Here is a 24,011-nt window from a genome sequence, read left to right on the forward strand (position 1 = left end):
ACATAGATATCATTTTCAAATAATTTCATTTGTTCCTCTTCATCATTTCCTTAAAAACTAAGTAGGACGATTTAAAACTCACTTAATTGGGTTAATTTTGAAATTGCTTCGGTTTATCATCATAACAATCTCCTCAAACCCCGTGCTGACACCCTCCCTTCCTCCACTTCCACTTTATGCAGTTCATTCCTCCAGTTTATCTCTGACAAAATCACTGCCATTAATCTCCCGAGCCCTCCTCCCCACGGCCGCCTCTCCCAGTTCACTCTGGTTACCCCCCCTGATATACTCAAACTGATCAGCTCCTCCAAACCCACAACCTGCTCGCTTGACCCTCTACCCACCCCTCTACTGAAGTCCTGCCTCCCCGTCTTCTGCCCCTACCTGGTCAACCTTTTCAACTCCTCCCTGTCCCAAGGAACCGTTCCCTCTGCCTTCAAAACTGCTGCTGTCACTCCCATCCTCAAGAAACCCGGTCTGGATCCCTCCTCCCTCAGTAATTACCGCCCCATCTCCAATCTCGCCTTTCTCTCAAAAACAATAGAACGCATCATCTCCAAACAACTCCGCCATCTTCAAACCAACCAGCTTTTTGAACCCCTTCAGTCTGGTTTTCGTCCCCACCACAGCACAGAAACGGCACTCATCAAAGTCCTCAATGACCTCCTCACCTCTGCTGACACCGGTTCCCTCAACATCCTCATCCTCCTCGACCTGAGTGCAGCCTTCGATACCGTGAGCCACTTCATCCTGCTTACCCGACTCCAGGATATCGGTATCGAAGGTACTGCACTCAGGTGGCTCCAGTCCTACCTCTCCGACAGATCCCACTTCATCTCCCTCAACAACCACTCCTCTGCCACAGCTTCAGTCACCCAAGGTGTTCCCCAAGGTTCAGTACTCGGCCCCCTCCTCTTCATCATCTACATCCTCCCCCTTGGTCAGATTCTCCGCCAATACAACCTGGACTTTCACTGTTACGCTGACGACACAGATTTACCTCAGCACCAAATCCCCCCCCCCCCTCACCCACATCGAATCCTGTCTGACTGCAATAAAATCCTGGATACAACACAACTTCCTCAAACTCAACAGCAATAACACCTCCTCATCGGCTCCAAATCCACCCTCAGCAAAACCCCCAACCTGACAGTCATCATTGATGGCACCCCTGTTTCCCCCTCCACCCAGGCACGCAACCTTGTCGTTATATTTGACCCCACCCTCTCCCTCCGACTTGACATCCGTCAAGTTGTAAAAACCTCATTTTTCCACCTCCGCAATATTGCCAAACTCCGTCCCTCTCTCACCCGCCCTGCAGCTGAGCGACTCATTCACGCCTTCACCTCCTCCCGCCTTGACTATTGCAACTCCCTCCTCTACGGCATCAGCACTACATCCCTCAATAGACTCCAGTGTGTCCAGAATGCAGCCACCAGACTCCTCACCCACACCAAATCATGGCATCACAACCCCCCCCGGTCCTCAAAGAACTCCACTGGCTCCCCGTTTCACACCGCACCCATTACAAACTTCTGGTCCTCACTTACAAAGCCCTCCACCATCTGCCCTCCCCCCCCTACCTCACTCACCTCCTCATCCTCTACCAACCACCCCGGTCCCTCAGACCCACCTCAGCCGGTTTGCTTTCCATCCCCAAGGCCAAACTCCGGAGCTTCGGGGATAGAGCCTTCCCTGTGGCAGCCCCGAAGCTCTGGAATTCCCTCCCCCAAGACCTCCGTGAGTCTGAGTCCCTCACCCTGTTCCAGTCCCGCCTCAAAACCCACCTCTTCAACTCTGTATCCATAAGCCCCCCCCCCCCAACCAACTTCCTCCTGACTGCTTTTCTGTTTTGTTTTGTTTCTTTGTTTCTTTTTAATCAAGTCAAGTCTTTTATCAATGTTTTATCAAGTCCAAAAATATGCGACTCGAGTCAAGTCATGTGACTCGAGTCCCCACCTCTGCCGTGTCCACATGTCCACATGAGTTCCAGTCCCTCAGGTTGCATTGCCCTTGACCTTTGTCCCACCTATGATGAAGTACATGGGCGACTACCCATCCAAACGCTCGCGCTCCGTCAACGAGCTGACGGACCAGATCTTTGAGGGGGCGCTGAAGGCGGAGCCTCTGAAGGACGAGATCTACTGTCAGATCATCAAACAGCTCACCGACAACCACGTCAAGTGAGTGGGCCCCGCCTCCATCAGCCCCCCCTCTGTGGAGTCCTCCCTCTGCTGAGAGATAGTCTAGTTCACACTAAAATACTATTACGTTTTTTAACAACTATTTTAACTAAAAACACTGATATTATTTAATCCACAAAATGTCACTAATATATTGTTGTTTATAAAAACAAAGATCCTTGGTTGTGCTAGTATCTGACCACGGACCTCTTCAACAACATTTTTAATCTTCAGCTGTTCGGTAGCACTTGGAGTCTCATCAGGTTCACAAAATGCACTGCAGAAGATCAGAGTCTGATGCATAGAGTTTTATTCTGAAAATAATGAAAACCCAGGCCAGTCTCCGGACGACCGGAACAAAGATGTGAACGTGCTTTCCTTTTTGTATAGTCTAACCCAGGCATGGGCAAACTAAGGCCCGCGGGCCATATACGGCCCGTTGGGCTTTTTAATCCGGCCCGCCGAATATTGGTACAAAATTGTCCAAATTATAGTAAAGACCGCATTAATTTTGCCTTTTTCCTGCAATACCCGGCATTTCAGTTGATCCCACTAGATGGCGCACTCTCGACACAATTGACCTTTGCTGGAGTCTGGCCCCACTCGGCAACCCGGCAAGATCTAATGGCGCATTTCCACTGCAGGGCCTCACACGGCTTAGTACGGTATAGTTAGGCCTTGGTAGGCCAGGCTCACTTTATGCTGCGTTTCCATTACAGTTCTGGAACTGGGGCAGTAACTATAGTAATGTAGGTGGGGCCATGACGTCATCTTCAATGCGAACCACAAAACCAAAACATCAGCCGTTAGCTGTTAGCCCTCAGAGCTCACAGCTCCTCATATCTGTTCAGAAACCAGACAAAAGTTAAACAAGTACAAACCACAGACTGCCTGTGTCATGGAGAATACAGTCGCTGGTTTATTTATGTCTGTAGACCGTTGTTGTGAGTGTGGACGGTCGGAGCATACTGCGTTAGCTTAGCCAATCTCCATTCAGAAAACACACATTTTAAAAGGTTTTTCGCCTGCCGTCTTGACACACACACACACACACACACACACACACACACACACACACACACACACACACACACACACACACACACACACACACACACACGCACATACGGGCCTGGCAGCTGGACCCTCAACTTTCTTACAGTGTTACAGAGTTACACTCAGTCATTGGGCTGACAATGTCCACACCTCAACATTACACTTATTTTACTATATAATAATAGTGTATTATTCACTGTAATACACTATTTTCTAATACAGAGCATCTCGTTAAGGAAAGTTCTACTCCAACAGTATACCAATTACAAGTGGATGTTTGGTATTACTCAGAAAGATGAGTGTGTGTGCTGCATTCAGTGCCCATGGTCCTCGGTGTTGTGCAGAAGCTGAGTGTGAGTGTGTCTTGCTGCAGGTACAGTGAGGAGAAGGGCTGGGAGCTGCTGTGGCTGTGTACCGGTCTGTTTCCTCCCAGTAACATGCTGCTGCCTCACATCCAGCGCTTCCTCCAGTCCAAGAAGCACCACCCTCTGTCTGGAGACTGCATGCAGAGGCTTCACAAAGCTCTACGGTGACTTTGTTTCTATTGATTATTGATGAGTGTTATACTGAGAGTTCACATGTGCCGCACCTGTTTATCAACCACAAAGCTATAACTACATACTTTACAGCCAGTGGTGGAACTAATTACATTTATTCAATCATCATACTTAAGTACACTTAACTATTTCTATGTAATGTTCTTCTACTACATTTTAGAAGACAATATTGTACTTGACTGTAGTTTTTCCTACTGCTGCCTTTTTACCACCATGCATTATCATGATCACAGTAATGGATCCAGGAAATACCCCCCTCATCTGGTGGAGGTGGAGGCCATCCAGCATAAGACCACACAGATCTTCCACAAAGTGTACTTCCCTGACGACACAGACGAGGTAGGACACACAAACAGGAATACACATTTGGAGTAAGAAAGTGTCTTCTGAAAATTGAGATTATTTGGCTCTGCCTGCAGGCGTTTGAGGTGGAGTCCAGCACCAAAGCCAAGGATTTCTGCCTGAACATTTCCACCAGACTGCTGCTCAAATCTCCAGAAGGCTTCAGCCTCTTCGTCAAGATCTCAGACAAGGTCAGAGGTCAGGGAGAGGTCTCAGACGTTCAGAAGAACACGTTCAGACTTAATGTCCCATGTAAAGGGTCTCCGATACCCTTAACTATGTTCTGGTATTTACGTGTTGTCACTAATGTTCTTTGACCTTTATTTATATAACATATATCTGATCCAGCACTTAAAACGTTTTTTCAATATAATTCATATTTCAAGTATTCACATGTTTTTTTAAATATTACTTATGTATTGATCTTTACCAAATCATTTGAAAGTTAAAATTAAGGATTTACTGCAATTTCAATAGTATTTAAAAATAGTGTGTGTGTGTGTGTGTGTGTGTGTGTGTGTGTGTGTGTGTGTGTGTGTGTGTGTGTGTGTGTGTGTGTGTGTGTGTGTGTGTAGGTGATCAGTGTGCCAGAGGGAGATTTCTTCTTTGACTTTGTCAGACATTTGACGGACTGGATCAAGAAATCTCGACCAGCTAAAGAAGGTTGGTCTCTGATCCATCCATCATTCTTGAGAGTCCCAGTTTGTTCAGAAACCTCCTGTTGTTGTGGTAACGGCCCTTGGTGGAAGGTACTAAAAGTGCCACAAATAAGTAGGCCTGTGAGACTGCCCGTTGAGTGGCCCGACCAAGCAAGGAGGCAGAGGAAGAACGTCCAAAAATATAACCCGCTGTGGGCATTTATTAAATTCGAGCACAGGACACAGCCTCAATCCTGCTGTTCCTGTGAGCACAGTCACCAGCCACAAGATCTCACACACCCCACAAAACACAGAGCCTAAATACCCACACTAAGGAACCCAACAAGACACAGGTGAGTGGGGAGGAGACAACACAGGGCACCAGGTGAACATAATCAGGAGCAACAGAAAGAACGGGAGGGGGAACACTTTTCAAAATAAAACACGTGCAATATACAAGGCCAGAGGCCTGTACTACGAAGCTGGTTCAACATAACCTGGATATGTTTGAGTTAGCCGGTTGGCCTAATCTAAAACACGTGCTCTCGCTGGTTATCAAGTGGATCGCTCCAGCCAGCCGTGTCTTATCTAGCTATGTGCGTGTTCACATGAAAGGGGTGGCATCTGGAGCATTCGACCAATCACAAACATGGACAAGCGTACTGACAGTGCAGCGTCACACTTCCTGAATGAAAAGTCAACTATAATATTAGACATATGAAAAAGTTAAACTTTAAACATTCATGACTTAAACTCTTGATCCAGGATAAAAGCCACAACACTGAGCTCTGATTGGTCAGCAGGCAGTGCTTTCACTGAGTTGAGCTCTTACCCCCTAATCCCACCAGGAGCGTCTGCGCTGCGGCTGCAGCGTTTTTAGCGATCGCGGCCACTCTAATCAATGGGTGCTATTCCACCAGACCCGCTGCGCCGCGGCTCGAAGCGTCCCAGAAGCTCCTCGCCGCAAGGAATCTCTAAAATATAGGATGAATCCTATTTTTGACGCAGCGCAGGCAGGAAGTGGAACGTTCATCCGGCCCAGGCCCATCCCCCAAATAAACTCGTGTTTAAATCAACAACAACTGCGAGGCTGCACACACGACGCTCCGCTTCCGCAACGTTTTGAAACGCGCCTGGTGGGTTATGACGCAGGAGGAGCTGCAGCGCAGCGCAGCGCAGACGCTTCCGGTGGGATTACATTACATTGAATTTAGCTGACGCTTTTATCCAAAGCGACTTACAATAAGTACATTCGCCCAGGAAGACACAACCTTGAAGAAAACAGAATCATATAAGAACATCTGGTTTCATAGAGCCAAACATTTCAAGTGCCACTCAACTGGCTTTAGATAAGCCAGTCCTTTATTAGTATCTAAGTGCTCTGTTAGCAGTTCTTTATTAGTCATTCTATCAGGGGGCTAAGCCTGCAACCTAACCTGCTCCGGGGCAGGTTAGCCGCTCAGCATCAGTTACCATGGAGATCTAGCTTGCTAAAAAGAGAACCAGCGTCGTAGGACCGGAAACCCAGAGTTTTCCCTGAAGTTAGCCGCTAAGCGAAAATCCTGCTTCGTAGCACAGGCCTCTGAAGCCGTCAGTCCACAGTGACGAAGTCACCTTAGTGACAAGGCCCTTGTCACTAATACTGCATATTGGACAGGTCAGTGTCATAATGATCATGCCCCACAGCACAGGTGTTAGCGCTGTAGCCCAGTCAGTCTTAAAGAGTGGACAGAGGAAGTCTTCACTGTTTGTTGGAGTGAGAAGTTGTTGTTGTTGTTGTTTATTGTCAGGTGTGCTTAAAATGCACACACTGCAGGGCTTTTGAAAAGTGTTACCTTAATGACAGAGGCTGAAAAAACCTTTATTAAAAAACATATATTTCTATATAAACTAATATGTCTCCCTCTCCCCTCGCACGGTGCAGGGATCGTCCCCTCCCTCACCTACCAGGTGTTCTTCATGAAGAAGTTGTGGACCATCACAGTTCCAGGGAAGGATTCCTTCGCAGACTCCATCTTTCACTACTACCAGGTCTGACTCTGAGCAAGAGGAAACACGTTGCTGCTTTCCCCCAGCAACACTCTTATTCACTCATCTTTAGTTTTTACATCACACACATTTATTTTGATTTATACCGCTACTTATAATCTTTTGACAATTTGCCCAAAAATTTGATTTATAGACAAGAACTACATTTGTGTTGTAAATAATATTAATGATTCTCTTGCTGTATCTAGGAGCTGCCTAAGTACCTGCGTGGTTACCATAAGTGTTCACGAGAAGAGGTGTTCCAACTCGCAGCGCTCATCTACCGTGTGAAGTTTGAAGATGACAAATCCCACTTTCCTACAATTCCCAAGATGCTTCGGGAGCTGGTTCCCCAGGATCTCATTCGTCAGATGTCACCTGATGACTGGAAAAGGGTAAACTTGCAAAGGCTCTAATGACAAAGCTATATAGTTTAATACCTTTAATTAAACTAAGTGTCTGTAACGCAGTATGCCCAACTAGTAGGAAGTAGAGTGACATGTGTTAAGAACATGTCAATACAAATATATTTTGTCAAACTAGATGATTACGTGACACATAGTTTATTTTTAACAGAATAAAGCCATTTGCTATATTTGTGTCAACTATAAATGAAATGGACGTTTTGCATTAAGTCATTAAAGATGAAACTATTTTTTGTAATTAATACAGTGTGTGTGTGTGTGTGTGTGTGTGTGTGTGTGTGTGTGTGTGTGTGTGTGTGTGTGTGTGTGTGTGTGTGTGTGTGTGTGTGTGTGTGTGTGTGTGTGTGTGTGGGTGGGTGTGGGTGTGTGTATTATACAGTCGGTGGTTGCGTACTTCAACAAGCAGGCGGGTAAATCCAGAGAAGAAGCCAAACTGATGTTCCTGAAAATTATCTTCAAGTGGCCCACCTTTGGCTCCGCCTTCTTTGAGGTCAAGGTAAACACAATTGTGCATGTCAATTCCTGTCTGTCTCGTAGGCCAGACCAATCCCCCCCTTCCTCTGCCTAGCACATGGGTCGGCAACCCGCGGCCCACGGGCCGCATGCAGCCCTTTAAGCCCTCTGCTCTGGCTCCCCTGAGCTTAGACAAAAATAAGAAGAAAATAAAAGTATTTGTAGGACTATTTATATGTTGTTGCATGGTTGAAAATGTTTCGTATGTTGTATTTTGAGGTGATACTGTGACACATAAATAAAAAACAAAACGGTTTTAATTAGGTCAACTAAAATATGCGTCACATCCTGCTCCGGTCCCGCGCGAGCGCCTTTTCTTGGAGGCGAATAACCTGACCCCCGGCTCGATGAGCGAACTATGGATACATCAAAGAAAAGTACCGGAGGAACACAGGATTTAATTCTGCGTGGACAGAGTTATCTGCTTTCACAGCAAACGATGCTGGTTTACCGGTATGTTTGATATGTAGAGAGAAGTTGTCAACGGTGGTGCAGCCTTTACGAGGGAGAGGAAGACAGCTGACGATCGTCAGTCATAATAGAGAGGCGAAGTCACGCCCATCTACTTCCGGCCCATGGGACCCCGGAAGCGAAAAATTAACATTGAATTCAATGGAGAGAGAAAACGTATCTTTTGATCCCGTTTGAATTGTGCCACGAACTACACATATGATGTTTGTCAATCTTAAACAATAAGTTCCATGTCAAAAAAGTCACATTTTGTCGTAAAACTGTTGAAATATAAGACTATGAAAAATACGCGACTACAAAGACTACAAATCCCAAATCCCAAATCCCATTCTGGCTCGCGTAAGTGATGTCACAGGCGATAATGCTCCAAGTGGTTGCGACTCGTAATTAAAGCGAAGAAGAAGAAGAAGAAGATCTCATAACTGATTTATTCCCTCCAATAAATAAGAGATTGCTAAAAATAAATTCACTTTTACAAGATGCCTGTGTGCTTTGTACCAGGTTGTAATCACATAAGTGATCATACTTATAGATCATAGCTCGTTCTATCGCTTCCCGTCTGATGAAAGGACCAGGAGTCGTTGGACCAAATATATCAGGTAATATACATGTTGTGCATGGAACACAGTCAAGCTAGCTACATAGCTAGTAGCGAGCACGTTAGTTAGCATCACATTACTTAGCCTTGTCATTTGTATTAGCCTTAACATGAAGTGAACCCAAATGTTAAACAGTAAGAGTAGTCATGATGTTAAGTATTTTGTGAAACATTTGAAGAGGAGCCTATCGCCCCCTCCACCAGGTGCTAAGGGGGCGGGAGGTAGGCTAACGGCAGATTAGCATCTGCGATCTTTTCTACTTAATGCTATCTGCTCAAATGGTTAACATTGAACATTAAAAGATCAGGCAGTTCAGGGAGAGTCGAAGGAAGGCAGGCAGGCAGCTTTGCATGCCATGTATTTATTTATAGAAGGACCATGCATACAAAAACATTAATCTCAGCAAAGAGAAGAGATGCAATATGCCAGATTATAGCTAATAGCTCATTTCCATCTGTGGTCCATTCTTCTGGACGTGTTTCATTGTGATGATAGTGAGTCAATCTGTTTGTTGGAAAGACAGTAGTTGAGTGATTACTGATAGAACATTATTAAAAGAGATAATTATTCAAAGTGTTGTTACTTTAAAGTGTTGTTACTGACCTTTTTCTCTTTTATTTTCTTTCCCTCACCTGTAACTGCTGAGACCCTGAGGAACATGCACACTGACCTGCTCTGGCAACCTGATTTCCACTGTACGTAATAGTATTTGGTTATGGTATATTATTTATATACATCAAAGGCACAATGCACCCCCCAGAGACACACATGTATTGAGTGTGATATTGTGCATAGGTCAAGTGAAATCATCTTTACACACTAGAAAACTGTAGGAGCGGCAACTTGTTTTGAAATTGAATTTTTAATATCCGATAATGAAGTTGATCTGTTTTCTTTATTCTTCTCTCTTCCCAGCTCCATCCATCACCGTGCTCTGTTCCTGCAGGTCCTGCTTGCTAATCAATGCTTTATTTTTTTACACAATTACAAACAAAGTCAATGTATTGTATGACATGAAGTTGTGCTTCATTCGGAGTCAATAATAAATTCATTCTGCCTTCAACTGCACAATGAGGACTGCACCGACATCCATGTAGCTGCCCCCCAGTAAGATGAACCAAGCAAAGAGGGTCAACATCATGCCCAAGGACATCCAGCTGCATCCGCGAGAGAGGGCTTAGACTGGCCTGAGACCAGCACACCCAAACACAACGGCTCTTTTAAGAGCCACCTACAGTTTCAAAGAGTTGCAATCCTACGTTATTATAATGATTAAACTGGTTCATGTGTCACTTAGTTTACTGAACCGTGATGAAAGAAATGAGTGAGGTCGTGGTTTACTGAAGTTACAAAGACATTAATATATGAGTGACAGGTCAGTGTAAACACAAGCTTCTGTCAATTATGGATCACTCAAACTATTTATATAAAAATATGTAATAAAGTTCTAAAACAAGTATTAGGTATATTCCTTGATAGCTTTTGGAGAAGGTTGTTTTTAAGTTTACTAAAATCTATCGTTTCAACTGTTTCACTTTATAAAAAGGAACAGGTGAGTAGAGCATCATTGAGTTTCTTATTCTGTCAGTAAAGTATCCAAATGAAATGTTTATCATTATTTTATTCAACCCTAAACAAATTGATTGTACCTTTTTAATAATGACCTTACATGGTTAAGTTAAATTAACTTCAGAAAATCAAATCTGTTCTGAGAAAAAACTAATAAATGTTTAAAGATAGGAATTTGCCATCCCACTGAAGAACAGTCCGTAGAGATTTAAAGGCGTAGTTGTAGTTCAGTCCAACGTTTCATTTGGATTCATTTCTCCAACAGTCAACTATTTTCATAAAGAATATATATATTTTTCAAAGTCAACTTTATTGTCAATCTTACTCAGTTTGTGTTTATAGACAGAGATCAAAAATACTTTTAAATCAAATAAAATTATACAATTTACAGATATGTATACAAATATATATATATATATATCCTATATAATGATGGTGGACACTTCACCTCCAACAGGGCAGATGGCTGCACAAGTCCATCGGGGGATGCTCCCAAAACACCGACTCACTCACAAAGAGACCAGACTCGAACACTGTCACCTGATAGGCCTGCACAAAAGCCTTCACCCCTTCGGCCTCGTTTACAACCCCCCAGTTGACAGCCATGACTCCGTCCAAGTTGTACCCCCCGAGCACCCTCTTCATGAGGGACGCGCATGGAGTGGATGAAAGTCCCGACCGCAGCACAGCACCAAACTTGCTGGCTGTCAACCTGCCCCGCCTGTGTAACTGCCACTTTGTCCGCTGTCCTCCGGTGGCTGTCTGGATGGCAGCTTGCTGGTCTCTGCTCAGTCGCATTGAGGCAAGCATTGCCTCAAGCCACCGACCCCCATGCCCCTTCACCAGCTCCGGCACGGTGACAATGGCCTGATGTTGAGGCCGCGGCTCTGGCTCAGGTGACAAAAGCCATGCCATGCCACACTGTGCGCCCCTCAGTGCAGACCTGAACCAGTCTACATCCTGAGTGGCGATGTCTCTGGCCAGTGGGTTGTATGTCTCCTCTCACTGTTGGTAAAGTTGAGACACCGGCTGGACTACTTTGGAAGTGCCAGGCTTCCTCCACTGGCACTCAACATCTGTGGAGCTGATCTGCCACATGGCACATATTGCCAATGCTGCAGCGTGGCTGCATTTGTACATCCCCCGTGCACAATCACAGACAGCGCTCTGCATCGCGCCATCGTCTCCCATGCAGATCTGTACAAATAAAGTAAGTACCATGTTTGTTAGCATGCTATAATAGATTGAATGAGCAATAATACAAGGATGGTCCGGATCTGGGGGTGGGAGGGGTTATTTTTCCATAGTTTTGTCTGATTGTTGTTATTGTTTGTTTTTTCTGTATTTTTTGTAATGTGTGTTGTACTGGTTGTGATTGTACATTGTATTTTTCTAAATGTGTATGAATACATTTTTGAAAAACATTTGATCAACAATAAAAAAGGATTTGGTCAGGATCTAGACTCAGTGTGTAGTTTATTAATTAATCAATGCTCTCTACATTAGGAAAACACATACCAGTGTACCAGAGGGAGTCACACACAGCTGTGCCTGGATAACCAAACAAATTGACAAGATAACCAAAACCCTTGAATCTACACACAGCAAATAAACTCAAATGACACAACGAGATGTAAAAGGAGATCACACATGCAGTATAGTCGATATAAAACTGGCCGCTTCAATCTGAAGAGCAACTAAAACAAAACACGGGAGTTTACCTTGTTCTTGTGAACACTAATGTTATCCACAGCACACACAGACCACGAAGTTCTAAAGGAGAACACTAGTTACTGAAACAAAACACGTTAGTGTACCTTGTTAGCTAATGTTAGCTAGCTGACATTAACGTTACACATTGCACTCATATTACTCACCAACATCTTGTAAAGCCGGTCCCGCTGCTCTTACAGAACCGAATAACTCCCCTTTCGTGTATGTACAGCTCTCAACGTGTCCAGACTTGTAGTCACCTCGTTTTATACTTTTATTCTCATTCTGAAAGAAACAGGTGAAATTTGCTAACGTGACGGCCATCTTTGTGATGGTGACGCGTATTGTGCGAGACCAAGAGACCTGTAGTTCACTCAGCGGTTTCACACAAAAAAATGTGTAACTTCACAGTTTTACGACACATTTAAAAAATGTTGACTTGCAAAATATTCTTTTAAATTGACAAACATCATATGTGTCATTCGTGGCACAATTCAAACGGGATCAAAAGATAACCTTTCTCTCTCCATTGACTTCAATGTATAATTTTACGCTTCCGGGGTCCCATGGAGGCTCCCGGAAAGGGAGGGACTTCGCCTCTTTATTCAATGGGGTATGTAATTCATTTCAGAAAACACTTTTTGTTATATTCCATGGAATGCTCTTAACGTCCCGATAGCAATGAATATATAAAATGCTTTGACAATAAATACATACAAAAATTAATCTCTGGAAGCCGGAGCGCTGTAAAAAGCACGACCAATCATCTGAGCCGGGCCCGGCTAAAGTAACTGGATGGCCTACCTGCCTGTCAGCCTTCCATCTGGGCACAAACTTATCTCGTGCCCTCATTGGTCATGTGTGCGTTCGTGTGTGTTGGAGGAGGGACTCTGTAAGAAAGTCTGAAGGAAGAGGCATATTTTTTCCGGTTGTGTACTTTCAAATTCTAGCGCACTCGAGCTGGTTTCTCCATTCTTACCTTTAACTCTTTTTAGGGTGCAGATATATGTTTTATTTATTTCAAAGTGGGCCCATTTAATCATATTTGTTTCCCCTTCAAATGTGCAGAGGACTCCCCAAGTGCTGTGTTTAATTTATTTTAAAGTAGGCCTGTGTATTATTTTTAATTCTCCTTATAAAAGTTCTTTGTTTCTTATTAGAGGTTAACAGTTTTATATCATGTAATAAATAGCCTAATAAATGCAAAAAAACTGTAGTTTTTGTCTGATATAACAATAAAAAACTATGAAATATGTTTTGCGGCTCTAGACAAAACATATTTTGGGAAAAAGGAGCGAAATGGCTCTTTTGGTCAAAAAGGTTGCAGACCCCTGGCCTAGCACCTAACACCTAGCTGAATCAAAAAACTGTCTATTGCTCAGCTTTTCACAAACAAGCATTTGCCTTTATGTTAATAAAACATATCAATTTCAAAAGACCTTTAGTCTGACCTTTCACCTTTCACCTTTCAAAACAAACATTTTGCACACAAATCATATGAAGGGTTTTTATGTACCATGATTATTTGATAGACCAAACGGCTCGATAGAATAGATATTAACATTTCCAACAACATTGATGTGTCTGCAGCAAACCACAGAGCCCAACTTCCCAGAGATCCTGCTGATCGCCATCAACAAGCACGGAGTCAGCCTCATCGACCCCAAGACCAAGGTGAGTGTTTGTGTCGGAACCAGTGCGATCATATCATAATAATACATTACATTTATAAAGCGCTTTTCCTGGTGCTCAAAGCGCTTTACAAGCAAGTAAAAAAAAATAACAACAAAAGTAAAAAAGTGCTAAGCAAGGTGGGATAGGCGAGGATTAGGAGTTGAAGGCAAGAGTGAAAAGGTGAGTTTTGAGGGATTGTAGAATGATGTGAGAGTGTTGGCAGATCTGACGTGGCTGGGGAGGGGGTTCCAGAGTGAGGGGGAGGCTGCTGCGAAGGATATAGGACTTATTGTAATGCCCTGTTTGGATTTGTCTTCACATGTGTATGCAGTGGCGTTTCTATATGTACAAAAGTGGTGGGGCACAAAAAACTCAGATGTCTATATATAAGCTTCTGCAGTGAGGTTCATGGCTGGTGACGCAGTGGCACTGGCTCTTCAGGTTTACAAATATTATATTTTGACCTAAATCAAAATATAATATTATTTACAAAAGCTTTTTTTGTCTGATGCTTCAATTAATTTTAAACAGACAGTTCAAGAGAAGGATACCCCAAAAATTTAATTTGATCATTTAAATATTGAATTGTTCTCTCTTAGTAAGATCCCATTTTCAATACAATTGCAGTCTTACCTTGACATGAAGATGAAGTCCATTTGCCTATCCTTCTGGACAAACATCTCTATTACTTTTTTGTAAAAGTCCTCCTTATCTTCTTGTAGTTTCAAAAGTCTATCATAAATCTAATCTAATCAATAGATTTATGATTCGAAAATGATAAAAGTAGGGTAGACATGTGGATATTATCTGGCTGAACAAAACGTGCATTTATCTAACAGCCACGTTTCCCACAGATCTTATTTGGAGCTATTTTCTAAAATCCTATGGAGAAATCTCATTGCTTTTTTGTGGAGGGAAGCCATGGATGTATAATAATAACTGGATACAGTGTGGGAGGCGGGGCCTCATTCATTCCTATGAGAGTTGCTCATTGGCGCATGATGATAAAATGGCCCAACTTTTGAGAGAGCGAAACGTCACAGATTACCCGGCATGCCTGAGAAGTACCCGTATGTGCGCTCATAGCACATGCGCAACTTTAACCAACATTCTCGTTCACATCAAGCACGTCAATTTGCGTACACGTAACAGCACCGCACGTTCATGACAGCATGGTAATGATTTGTTATTATGATGGATTTGATATTAACGAGGCGGCAGCTAGCAGCTAGCGGCTAGCTAGTAATTATGCTAATGTACACATCAATCGTTATGTACTTATATTACGCTGCAACAGGATCTAGTGATATCCAAGCAACAGAGCTTCTTTTAGCATGAAAGAACAATTGCACTGTATATATATATATATATATATATACAGTGCAATCATTCTTATATATATATATATATAATATATATATATATATACATATATATATATATATATAAGAATACCAATAATAAAGTTAATATTACTTATTATTATATATATTATATATTATATATATATATAATATATAATATATATATAATAATAAGTAATATTAACTTTATTTAATACAACATTTACGGTACAAAATGTAATCATACGGCCCATGTAGTATGATAATGAATTACAGCAAACATGTGCAATATATCCAGTATTACAGCTCCGTGGGCTGGCAGTGAGACGATATGGGTCCGTTCTTATTGTGCATCCATGGGTAAAGATAAACGCAACTCACATTGGTTTCTCAAACAGCATCTCTGTAAACTACGTGTATTCACTGAATCTCACTCTCTGCCTTTAACGGCTCGTTGTAGCTCCAGTAGCTCCAGCCCTCACCCTCCCTGTGAGCACAGTGTGCTCTGATTGGTCGGGACACGTAACATGAACGTGCCGGGCGGCGCGGTCCCGTGGGTTAGATGCACGTTCATAATGCAGAGGGAAATAACTCTCAGAATAACGTTATTAGCACATTATTACAACTTGAGGAACGAATGTTTTTAATAAGGGCTATACAAGTGTTCATACTGGGTAGTTTATTTAGTTTAAAAAAAAGTATCCAACGAGTTACAGACCACTCTTTCCCCATGTAAGTCAATGGGAAAAAGTGTTTCCGGGCCCAGCAACCAAACGGAAGTGTAGTATCGCCGTTTGGCCAGCACGAATATTTTCATCTGAGTCCGGCGCACTTCCTGGGGGCTTGAGGGAAGCCATGCGCAGCTTACTTCCTGGTTTTAGGACGCCTCACTGCAGCTCTCTCGTCTCCTCTTCACACACCACACTTTTTGCGGCACACGTACTTACAGCCAATCAGCTCTGAATGATGTGAGATGGCGTATGGTGGGGATGGCAGCTCTATGCCCCTATGGTCATTATTTTTTTGCCACACACATTAAATAGGACAATACTCTGAGCATGCACAGTGTAGTTTTTGCAGTCATCGTTCACTTAGACAGTGAGAGGGAGGGGCAGGATCGGGTTTTGTCCCACATGGCTCCAAACAGCTCAATAGGCACACACTGTAGACACTAATTAGAAGAGCACATACTAAAACAGCAATGTACAGACGAATCAGATGATTAAACATGATCTTACAATATATTTTATATATTTTTTAATTTATTTTTTGCATTTTTTTGTAATCATTATTTGTAATACTTTCTGCTGACACTAGGTGCACCTGCCCCTAATGACAAGTCGCCACTGTGTGTATGTTATTCAGCATTCACTTGTAGGAGATGGAGGTTCGAACCACTTACATTTAGAATGACAGTGTTATGGTTGGGGACATTTGTGAAAATAAGCTACTCTCTTTAATGCGGCTTTCACACCAGCGCTTTTCAGTTTCTAGCTCCGAGCGGGAGCTTTTCTGGTTCAGCTCCGGTTTCCCTTTTCAGCTCCCGCTCTGTGCACACCGCCCACTGGCGCCGCAGAGCTGCCCCTGCTGCGTCATGACGTCACCGTTTACGTCGCTGATTTGCTCCCCAACGGCAGCCATTACGGCGCTCACAACAACAACAACAACAACAACTGCGTCGGGTCGATGATCGTGTTGCTTTTAATCACACGAAGCCAGAATAAATTGAATATATACTTTGCTCCAGAGTGCCGTGGTTCATTGTTTATTAATGTGTTTCTGCAGCATTTACCGACCGCTGCAGTGCTGGCTGCTCTTCCACGGAGTGTATGCTCCCGTTAGCTCCCGTTAGCTCCCGGTTAGCTCGCACTGCAGCGGCCGCTCTAAAGTATTCACTGTCCGACTCACACAAGCAGCTGATGCATATCCCCAGTTCCCTTAGCCTAAGTGAATGTGTGTCAGTCTGAATTGACACTGTTTGATATCACAACGCTGTTATGAAAGTTCCTCTGGTATAAAACGGGTGATGTTACCATAGCAACCGAAGCTAAACTGACTACTTGCATCCGATAGCTGCAATAATACAAAACAACACGTCTGCCTCTCTCCACAATGATCGATAACAGCGAACGGATGGTCAAAGTAAGGTACAAATAAACAGAATCACACTGGTTAGTGCTGCCTGACTTTATAAAGTGTGTTTATAGGCACTACTGCTTGTAGGCAGGCATAACAGTCGACCCAGGGGAGGTGGGTTTAGTTTCCTGCACGCCTCGACGTAAGAGAGACGTAAGCGACGTCACCTCTTAGCTCCAAAGCTCTTGCCTCTGGCCCGACAAATTTTGGAGCTGGAAATGAAGCGGATTCCGGAGCTAAGAGCCGGCGCCGCTGTGGTGTGAACAGGAAAACCCGGCGCTTTTCAGGCTCTAGCTCCGAGCCGGAGCTGAAAAGGCGCTGGTGTGAAAGGGGCATCAGAGACACAACGATGTGATGTCATCAAGTATAGTATGGCCCTGAGGACAGTCTGTACTCTTTTTATATAAGATGTTGTAGATAACGCTCAGAGCAAGCAGTGGAATGTCCTAGCTAAATAGGTAATATACTCACCCCCCCCCCTCTGTCATCTATCACATGTTTCACAGTTCATAATTTATAACCATTTGTATAAATGACTTTTAGTCCCTTAGAGTAAGTCAGAGGCTCACCTGTGTGTGTGTGTGTGTGTGTGTGTGTGTGTGTGTGTGTGTGTGTGTGTGTGTGTGTGTGTGTGTGTGTGTGTGTGTGTGTGTGTGTGTGTGTGTGTGTGTGTGTGTGTGTGTGTGTGTGTGTGTGTGTGTGTGTGTGTGTGTGTGTGTGTGTGTGTGTGTGTGTGTGTGTGTGTGTGTGTGTGTGTGTGTGTGTGTGTGTGTGTGTGTGTGTGTGTGTGTGTGTGTGTGTGTGTGTGTGTGTGTGTAGGACATCCTCACCACTCATCCCTTCACCAAGATCTCCAACTGGAGCAGTGGGAACACCTACTTCCACATCACCATCGGCAACCTGGTCAGAGGAAGCAAACTACTGTGTGAGACCTCGCTGGTGGGTGGCAGCAACACACACACACACACACACACACACACACACACACACACACACACACACACACACACACACACACACACACACACACACACACACACACACACACACACACACACACACACACACACACACACACACACACACGAGAGTCTGAAATGACAGCAGGAGGAGCATGATGTTCTCCATCATGAAGAACTACATTTCCCTTGTTCATGTGATAGCCTATTTCCGTCTTTGGATGGGCTGCCTCCTTGTTTGTGTTCCAATGTGTGCTGGGCAACGATTAACATTTTAATCACGATTATTCGCATTGTTATCACAAAATTCAATAATGAATTCAAAAGTAGTGTATTGCTACTTTTATTTTAAAGTACTGCTTTATGAAAAAAAGGGCAATACCATTTGGTTTGCAAACACTTTAAACAATAAGGTCTTTTTTAACAGCAGTATTCCCTTTACACAGTAGCAGTTCAAATATTTCTTGTACATTTCAACTTAAACCTTAATTAATATAATCAAATCAAATGTGAAACCAAAGCTATTTGCCACTGCCAGGGATTTAACGTGTTATCTGGTTTGTTATAGAAGTTCCCCTCAAAGTGTGGGATAACCATGTCGGAGTTCTGTACCTTCCTCCATGTTTCTGTCCCCGCCACATCTTTCTGTTTCTGTTCATGTGAGCGCTGCAGCAGTCTTAGGCCCGCCCCCTATGCTCTCATTGGTTGAGACGCATGATGACGCCCATCCTAAGGTTTTATTGTCATATGCTCAGCAGCTACAGTGTAGAAATGGCAATGAAATTATTTTGACCGAGCTCCTCCAACCATGTTGAACCTCCTCAGCCTGCGGAGGAAGAAGAGCCGCTGTGGAGCTGTTTTGGTGAGTTACAGAGGAACCTGAAGCTGCTGACTCTCTTCACCGTAGTCCCATTGATGGCGATGGGGGCGTGTCCCTCTCCTTGCTGCTTCCTGTAATCTACAATCAGTCTTCTTGCCGTCGGTGATCAGGCCGATGACGGTCGTGTCGTCAGAAAACTTCACGATGGTGTTGGAGCTGTGTGTGGCCACGCAGTCGTGAGTGAACAGGGAGTAGAGGAGAGGGCTGAGCACGCAGCCTTGAGGGGCTCCGGTGTTGAGGGTCAGGGTGGAGGATGTGATGTTTCCCACCCGCCCGCACTGCCTGGGGTCTGCCCGTCAGGAAGTTCAGGATCCAGTCACAGAGGGCGCTGTTGAGCCCGAGGTCTCTGAGCTTGATGACCAGCTTGGAGGGCACAATAGTATTGAAAGCTGAACTGTAATCAATGAACAGCATTGTCACACATGTGTTCCTCTGGTCCAGGTGTGAGGGGGCAGTGTGGAGGGGGGGGGGGCTATGGCGTCGTCTGTGGACCTGTTTGCTCTGTAGGCAAACTGCAGGGGGTCCAGAGAGTCAGGGAGGGAGGAGGTGATGAAGGTTTTGACTAACCGCTCAAAGCACTTCATGATGATGGAGGTGAGTGCTACTGGGCGGTAGTCGTTGAGGCTGCTGGTTTTAGACTTTTTGGGGACAGGAACGATGGTGGAGTGCTTGAAGCATGTGGGGACTACATTTACTACACTACTAAGCCAATACTGATCAACATCCCCCCCTCCTGTGAGCATGATTTGTCTGTACAGACTTTCAAAATTATAATATTAATTAAAAATAATTGTCCGCGTTATTATTAAAGGCGTTAACGCGATATTAATGAGTAAACTTGCCCAGACATAGTTTCAAAACTGAATTAAACTGTTCTGAAACGTCGCGCTGTGCGCCTTCAAGAGGTGTGTGACGTGTGTGTTTCCCTTCCCTGCAGGGCTACAAGATGGACGACCTGCTGACCTCCTACATCAGTCAGATGCTGACCACCATGAACCGGCAGCGCCCGGGGCGGGGCCACAGCAAGTGAACTTCTTACTGGCAGGAAGCCGCCAAGCTCGTCCGGCTCCTGCGCCCTATTGGCCAGCACTGCAGCTGGGGGCGGACCTTTGCCCACCAGCTGTGGAGGATGAGCCGCAGTCCTTCTGTCAGCTCGGCAGAGTCCAAGCTCACAGAGGACAGTTTGTCTTCCAGCAGCGAGGACCCCGGGGAGGGCCCCAGCCACTATCACCTGTACAGACCCCCCGAGGAAGAGGAGTCCAGCGAGGACGACTACCTCTGAACGGCCAAACTGTCCGAACACTCCGTAAAAAACATTCTGACGTCTCCTGCCTGGATGTTGGAACCTGTGAGGACTCAGAAATACATCAGCTAACTGTTATTAGAATGTATACATTTATAAACTACAAGTGAGACCGGTGGAAATCCAGGAAGTGCCGAGTTTAGCAAAAACTCAATCTCACTATTTTTGAACATTAAATCCATCCATATTATGCCTTTGTTAATGAATTGTTGTTTATTATATACAGATGGGGACATGCTGATAGAAATGTGACACTAATGTAAATGCTTAATAATTATAGGCCTTATTGTTTAATGGTTTTTCAATCTCTCTATGTTTATTAAGGTATGTTTGTGTATGTGATTTAATTCTTTGTGTTATTTACAAAGTCTTACATTTAATTTGAAACTGCATAAAAACCGTGCTATACTCCAGGAGTTAGCATGCTAACGTTAGGCTTCAGCTCAAAGCACAGCTGGGCATAACAACGCGTCAGGAATAAGGATTTAAAAATATAAACGTTTTCATCCATCAGACTATTGTGTAATTGTTTTGTGTGTGAGAGTGTGTGTGTGTGTGTGTGTGTGTGTGTGTGTGTGTGTGTGTGTGTGTGTGTGTGTGTGTGTGTGTGTGTGTGTGTGTGTGTGTGTGTGTGTGTGTGTGTGTGTGTGTGTGTGTGTGTGTGTGTGTGTGTGTGTGTGTGTGTGTGTGTGTGTGTGTGTGTGTGTGTGTGTGTGATGAACATTGGAGCCCCACAGGAGCTTTAGTGACAGTTCTTCCTCTTCCTTCCCTGCCTGGTGCATCTAACATAATGAAGTCATGGAGTTGTTGAGTTTATGTTCTCTCTTCGAGTTTTCTGTAGGAAAAGCTTTCTCTGGCCTTAGAACCAAACAGTGTAACTGGAGTGTTGTGAGGGTCCTAGCATATTTAGAACCGTATGAGCCCCTCAGAGAGTTAGAGTGCTGTAGGCCTCACTTTGTGGAAGTTTACATTGGGGATTTGTTTTTTAATTCTTATTTCATGTATGTTGATTTATGTTTACACCTTGTGTAATATTGTAGATCACTGTCAGCTGCGTGTGTTTAGTTTTACTTTAATTAATTGCCTTAATTATCTCTCTATTTCTGTTGGGACTGCATTACCCACAATTCCTGTGGAGTGCAGCTGCTGTTTTTGTAACATTCCTGTAGTTTGAAAACATACCCCAAACTCAAGGTCAACTAACAATCTTTTTTTTTTACTGTCATTCCAAATATCATTTTTCGTAATGAATGTTTTTAGTTTGCAAAAGCATTTATAACTGGATATCCACCTTTTTGTGAAAAAGGATATTTTCACATCCCATTGTTTGTTCAGCACAGACTCCTCGTGCCTGGTTACTAGGCAACGGAAAGGCTGAAGAGTCATCATTACCAATGAGATGTTCTTCACATGTCTCCCACAGCTGGCTGTGATTCTTTAACACGTCAAATAAGGAGAATACTACAAAGAAACTCCTCCAACCCAGGGCTGAACTGTGAATACACTCTTTCAGGTTGTTCATGTGACTATCAAAATAAACATGAGCACCCTCCACATTCAGATCAAAGCAACGTGATTCATGTTCGCTCCAGGTGGGTTATAGAAGTCTTTAAGGTTCCCTTGACCACAGGGATCCTGGCTGTTGGAGTGGGAAAGTAGTGTGTATTTTGCGTGCTCGTTCAGAGGCTCTGATCCAGTGCCTTGCTCCCTTCGAGGTTCTGAGATTCTTCACTCAATGCCTAAGCTCCAGTCAAATGGAAAGTGATATCGAGGTAAATATGAACATCTGCTGTAGATTCACTGTCTCCACTAAACTCCAGCTGCATTAACAGCTGCCAGCTTTCCTATTCTGTTGGGGTGCAGACCGGATGCTCTGTGCTGTAGCAACAATGCTTTATATATTATAAATATACAAAAAAAGTATGCTGTGACTAATTTTCATAAATGTCCTAGTTTAGTATAACTAAGAGTTTCAGTATAGCATGTTGAGAGTATATTTTGTTGGTGAAAAAAACTCTCATTAAAGTATTTAGTAACTCGTAAACAATGTGGGTAAACGTCAGTAATGTATACCAAATGAGTCATAATACAGTATTATGTTAAGTCACTGTTTTAGTTTCTCATAAAAAAGGTATGCGATCGTTTACAACAAAAATGTATGACGTAAAAATATCACAAAAAATCTAACTTGAAATAACATTACGCCATACGAATAATGATAATTTACTATAACTATAATGTATAAAATGTCATAGTACAGCATGTCATGAAGTCATAGAATATTATGGAATACAAATGTAACAATAAATATGCTATAAAAAAGTCAAGAGTATTGTCTGTATTAAAATGAAAGTCCTTGTCATGTCCAGAGTCCAAAGTAGTCATAGAGCCAAAGGATACTGTAAATACTTAAAGTACTAGTATAGTATCTTATAGGAAAGTCAGATACTTTTTTCATTAAAAGGTGTGTTAAATACATTCGAATGGAATGTAATGAAAAACCCACCAGATAAGTCATACTCATGGTGTCAAACGAGTCATATAGTAGTATTTCATCACAAAGCATTCTACTGAAATGTCATAATAGTATGTTATTTCACATTGTTGAAAGAAAATGTTGAAAGTAATTAAAAGTGTGACAAAGATATCTTATGTCATCCTGCTGCTTTAGTTTTGCTTTTATTTCCATATCAGTGAATGATTCCATCTTTGTCGCCCTATGTAATCATTATTACTCACACTGCAAACACATATATGATTGTATTCATTGAATTTGAATATATAATTGCTAATATATATTTTGGAGGATAACATGACTTGTATTTGCACAATATGAGATCAGTGAAGTGTAAGTTGTTGTGATGTGTATACATCAATCAATCAATCAATCAATCAATCAATCAATCAATCAATCAATCAATCAATCAATCAATCAATCAATGTTTATTTATATAGCCCAATATCACAAATGTTACATTTGTCTCAGTGGACTTCACAGTTTGTACAGAATATCAGTATGACAATACGACACCCTCTGTCCTTAGACCCTCTGTCCTTAGACCCTCTGTCCTAAGACCCTCACATCGTACAAGGAAAAACTTCCGGAGAAAACCCACAGTTTAAAGGGGAACATGGGAGAAACCTCAGGGAGAGCAACAGAGGAGGGATCCCTCTCCCAGGACGGACAGACGTGCAATAGATGCCGTGTGTAAATTGAAAAGATAATACATTTGCAACATAGGTAGTCCAAATGTTTGGAAATGCATGTGTGTATAATAGGAAGATGAATCCACGAGGATATCCATCCAGGACCGATGATCCAGGACCACAGCCACGACTCAAGATCCAGCGCTCGCGATCCAGGACACAGGACCGCAGGATCATCCATGACTCCGGATCCCGGCGTATATAGACACCAAAAGAAAGACATTTGGGGAAGCTGGGTTAATCGGAACATGAGTGTACACGGGTACAGACAGAGAGAAGGAAGAAGTAAGATGTCCCCCGACAAACTAAGCCTATATCAGCAAAACTAGGGGCTGAATCTAATCAGCCCTAACTATAAGCTTTATCAAAAAGGAAGGTCTTAAGCGCACTCTTAAAAACGGATAGGGTGTCTGCC

General features: G+C 43.3%; 1 protein-coding gene and 1 long non-coding RNA gene across 2 annotated transcripts in view; both read left to right on the top strand.

Annotated features, from left to right (window-relative positions):
* LOC117442973 (unconventional myosin-VIIa-like) overlaps positions 1–20,904 on the top strand; it is a 90,981-nt gene extending 70,077 nt beyond the window's left edge. Inside the window, exons 39-49 of the mRNA XM_034078934.1 lie at positions 2,030–2,183; positions 3,613–3,768; positions 4,030–4,135; positions 4,216–4,329; positions 4,714–4,801; positions 6,701–6,807; positions 7,014–7,199; positions 7,609–7,725; positions 13,685–13,768; positions 18,067–18,186; positions 20,024–20,904. Of these exons, the coding sequence (XP_033934825.1) occupies positions 2,030–2,183; positions 3,613–3,768; positions 4,030–4,135; positions 4,216–4,329; positions 4,714–4,801; positions 6,701–6,807; positions 7,014–7,199; positions 7,609–7,725; positions 13,685–13,768; positions 18,067–18,186; positions 20,024–20,116 (1,325 nt within the window). The 3' untranslated portion in view covers positions 20,117–20,904. The remainder of the gene's footprint in view (positions 1–2,029; positions 2,184–3,612; positions 3,769–4,029; positions 4,136–4,215; positions 4,330–4,713; positions 4,802–6,700; positions 6,808–7,013; positions 7,200–7,608; positions 7,726–13,684; positions 13,769–18,066; positions 18,187–20,023) is intronic.
* On the top strand, positions 8,838–9,875 carry LOC139433492 (uncharacterized). Its single transcript, XR_011642948.1, has 2 exons — positions 8,838–9,507; positions 9,728–9,875. It is a non-coding gene; the product is annotated as an uncharacterized lncRNA (long non-coding RNA).
* Positions 20,905–24,011: the final 3,107 nt, after the last annotated feature.

This window comes from Pseudochaenichthys georgianus, unplaced genomic scaffold (assembly GCF_902827115.2).
Source record: "Pseudochaenichthys georgianus unplaced genomic scaffold, fPseGeo1.2 scaffold_514_arrow_ctg1, whole genome shotgun sequence".
NCBI lineage: Eukaryota > Metazoa > Chordata > Actinopteri > Perciformes > Channichthyidae > Pseudochaenichthys > Pseudochaenichthys georgianus.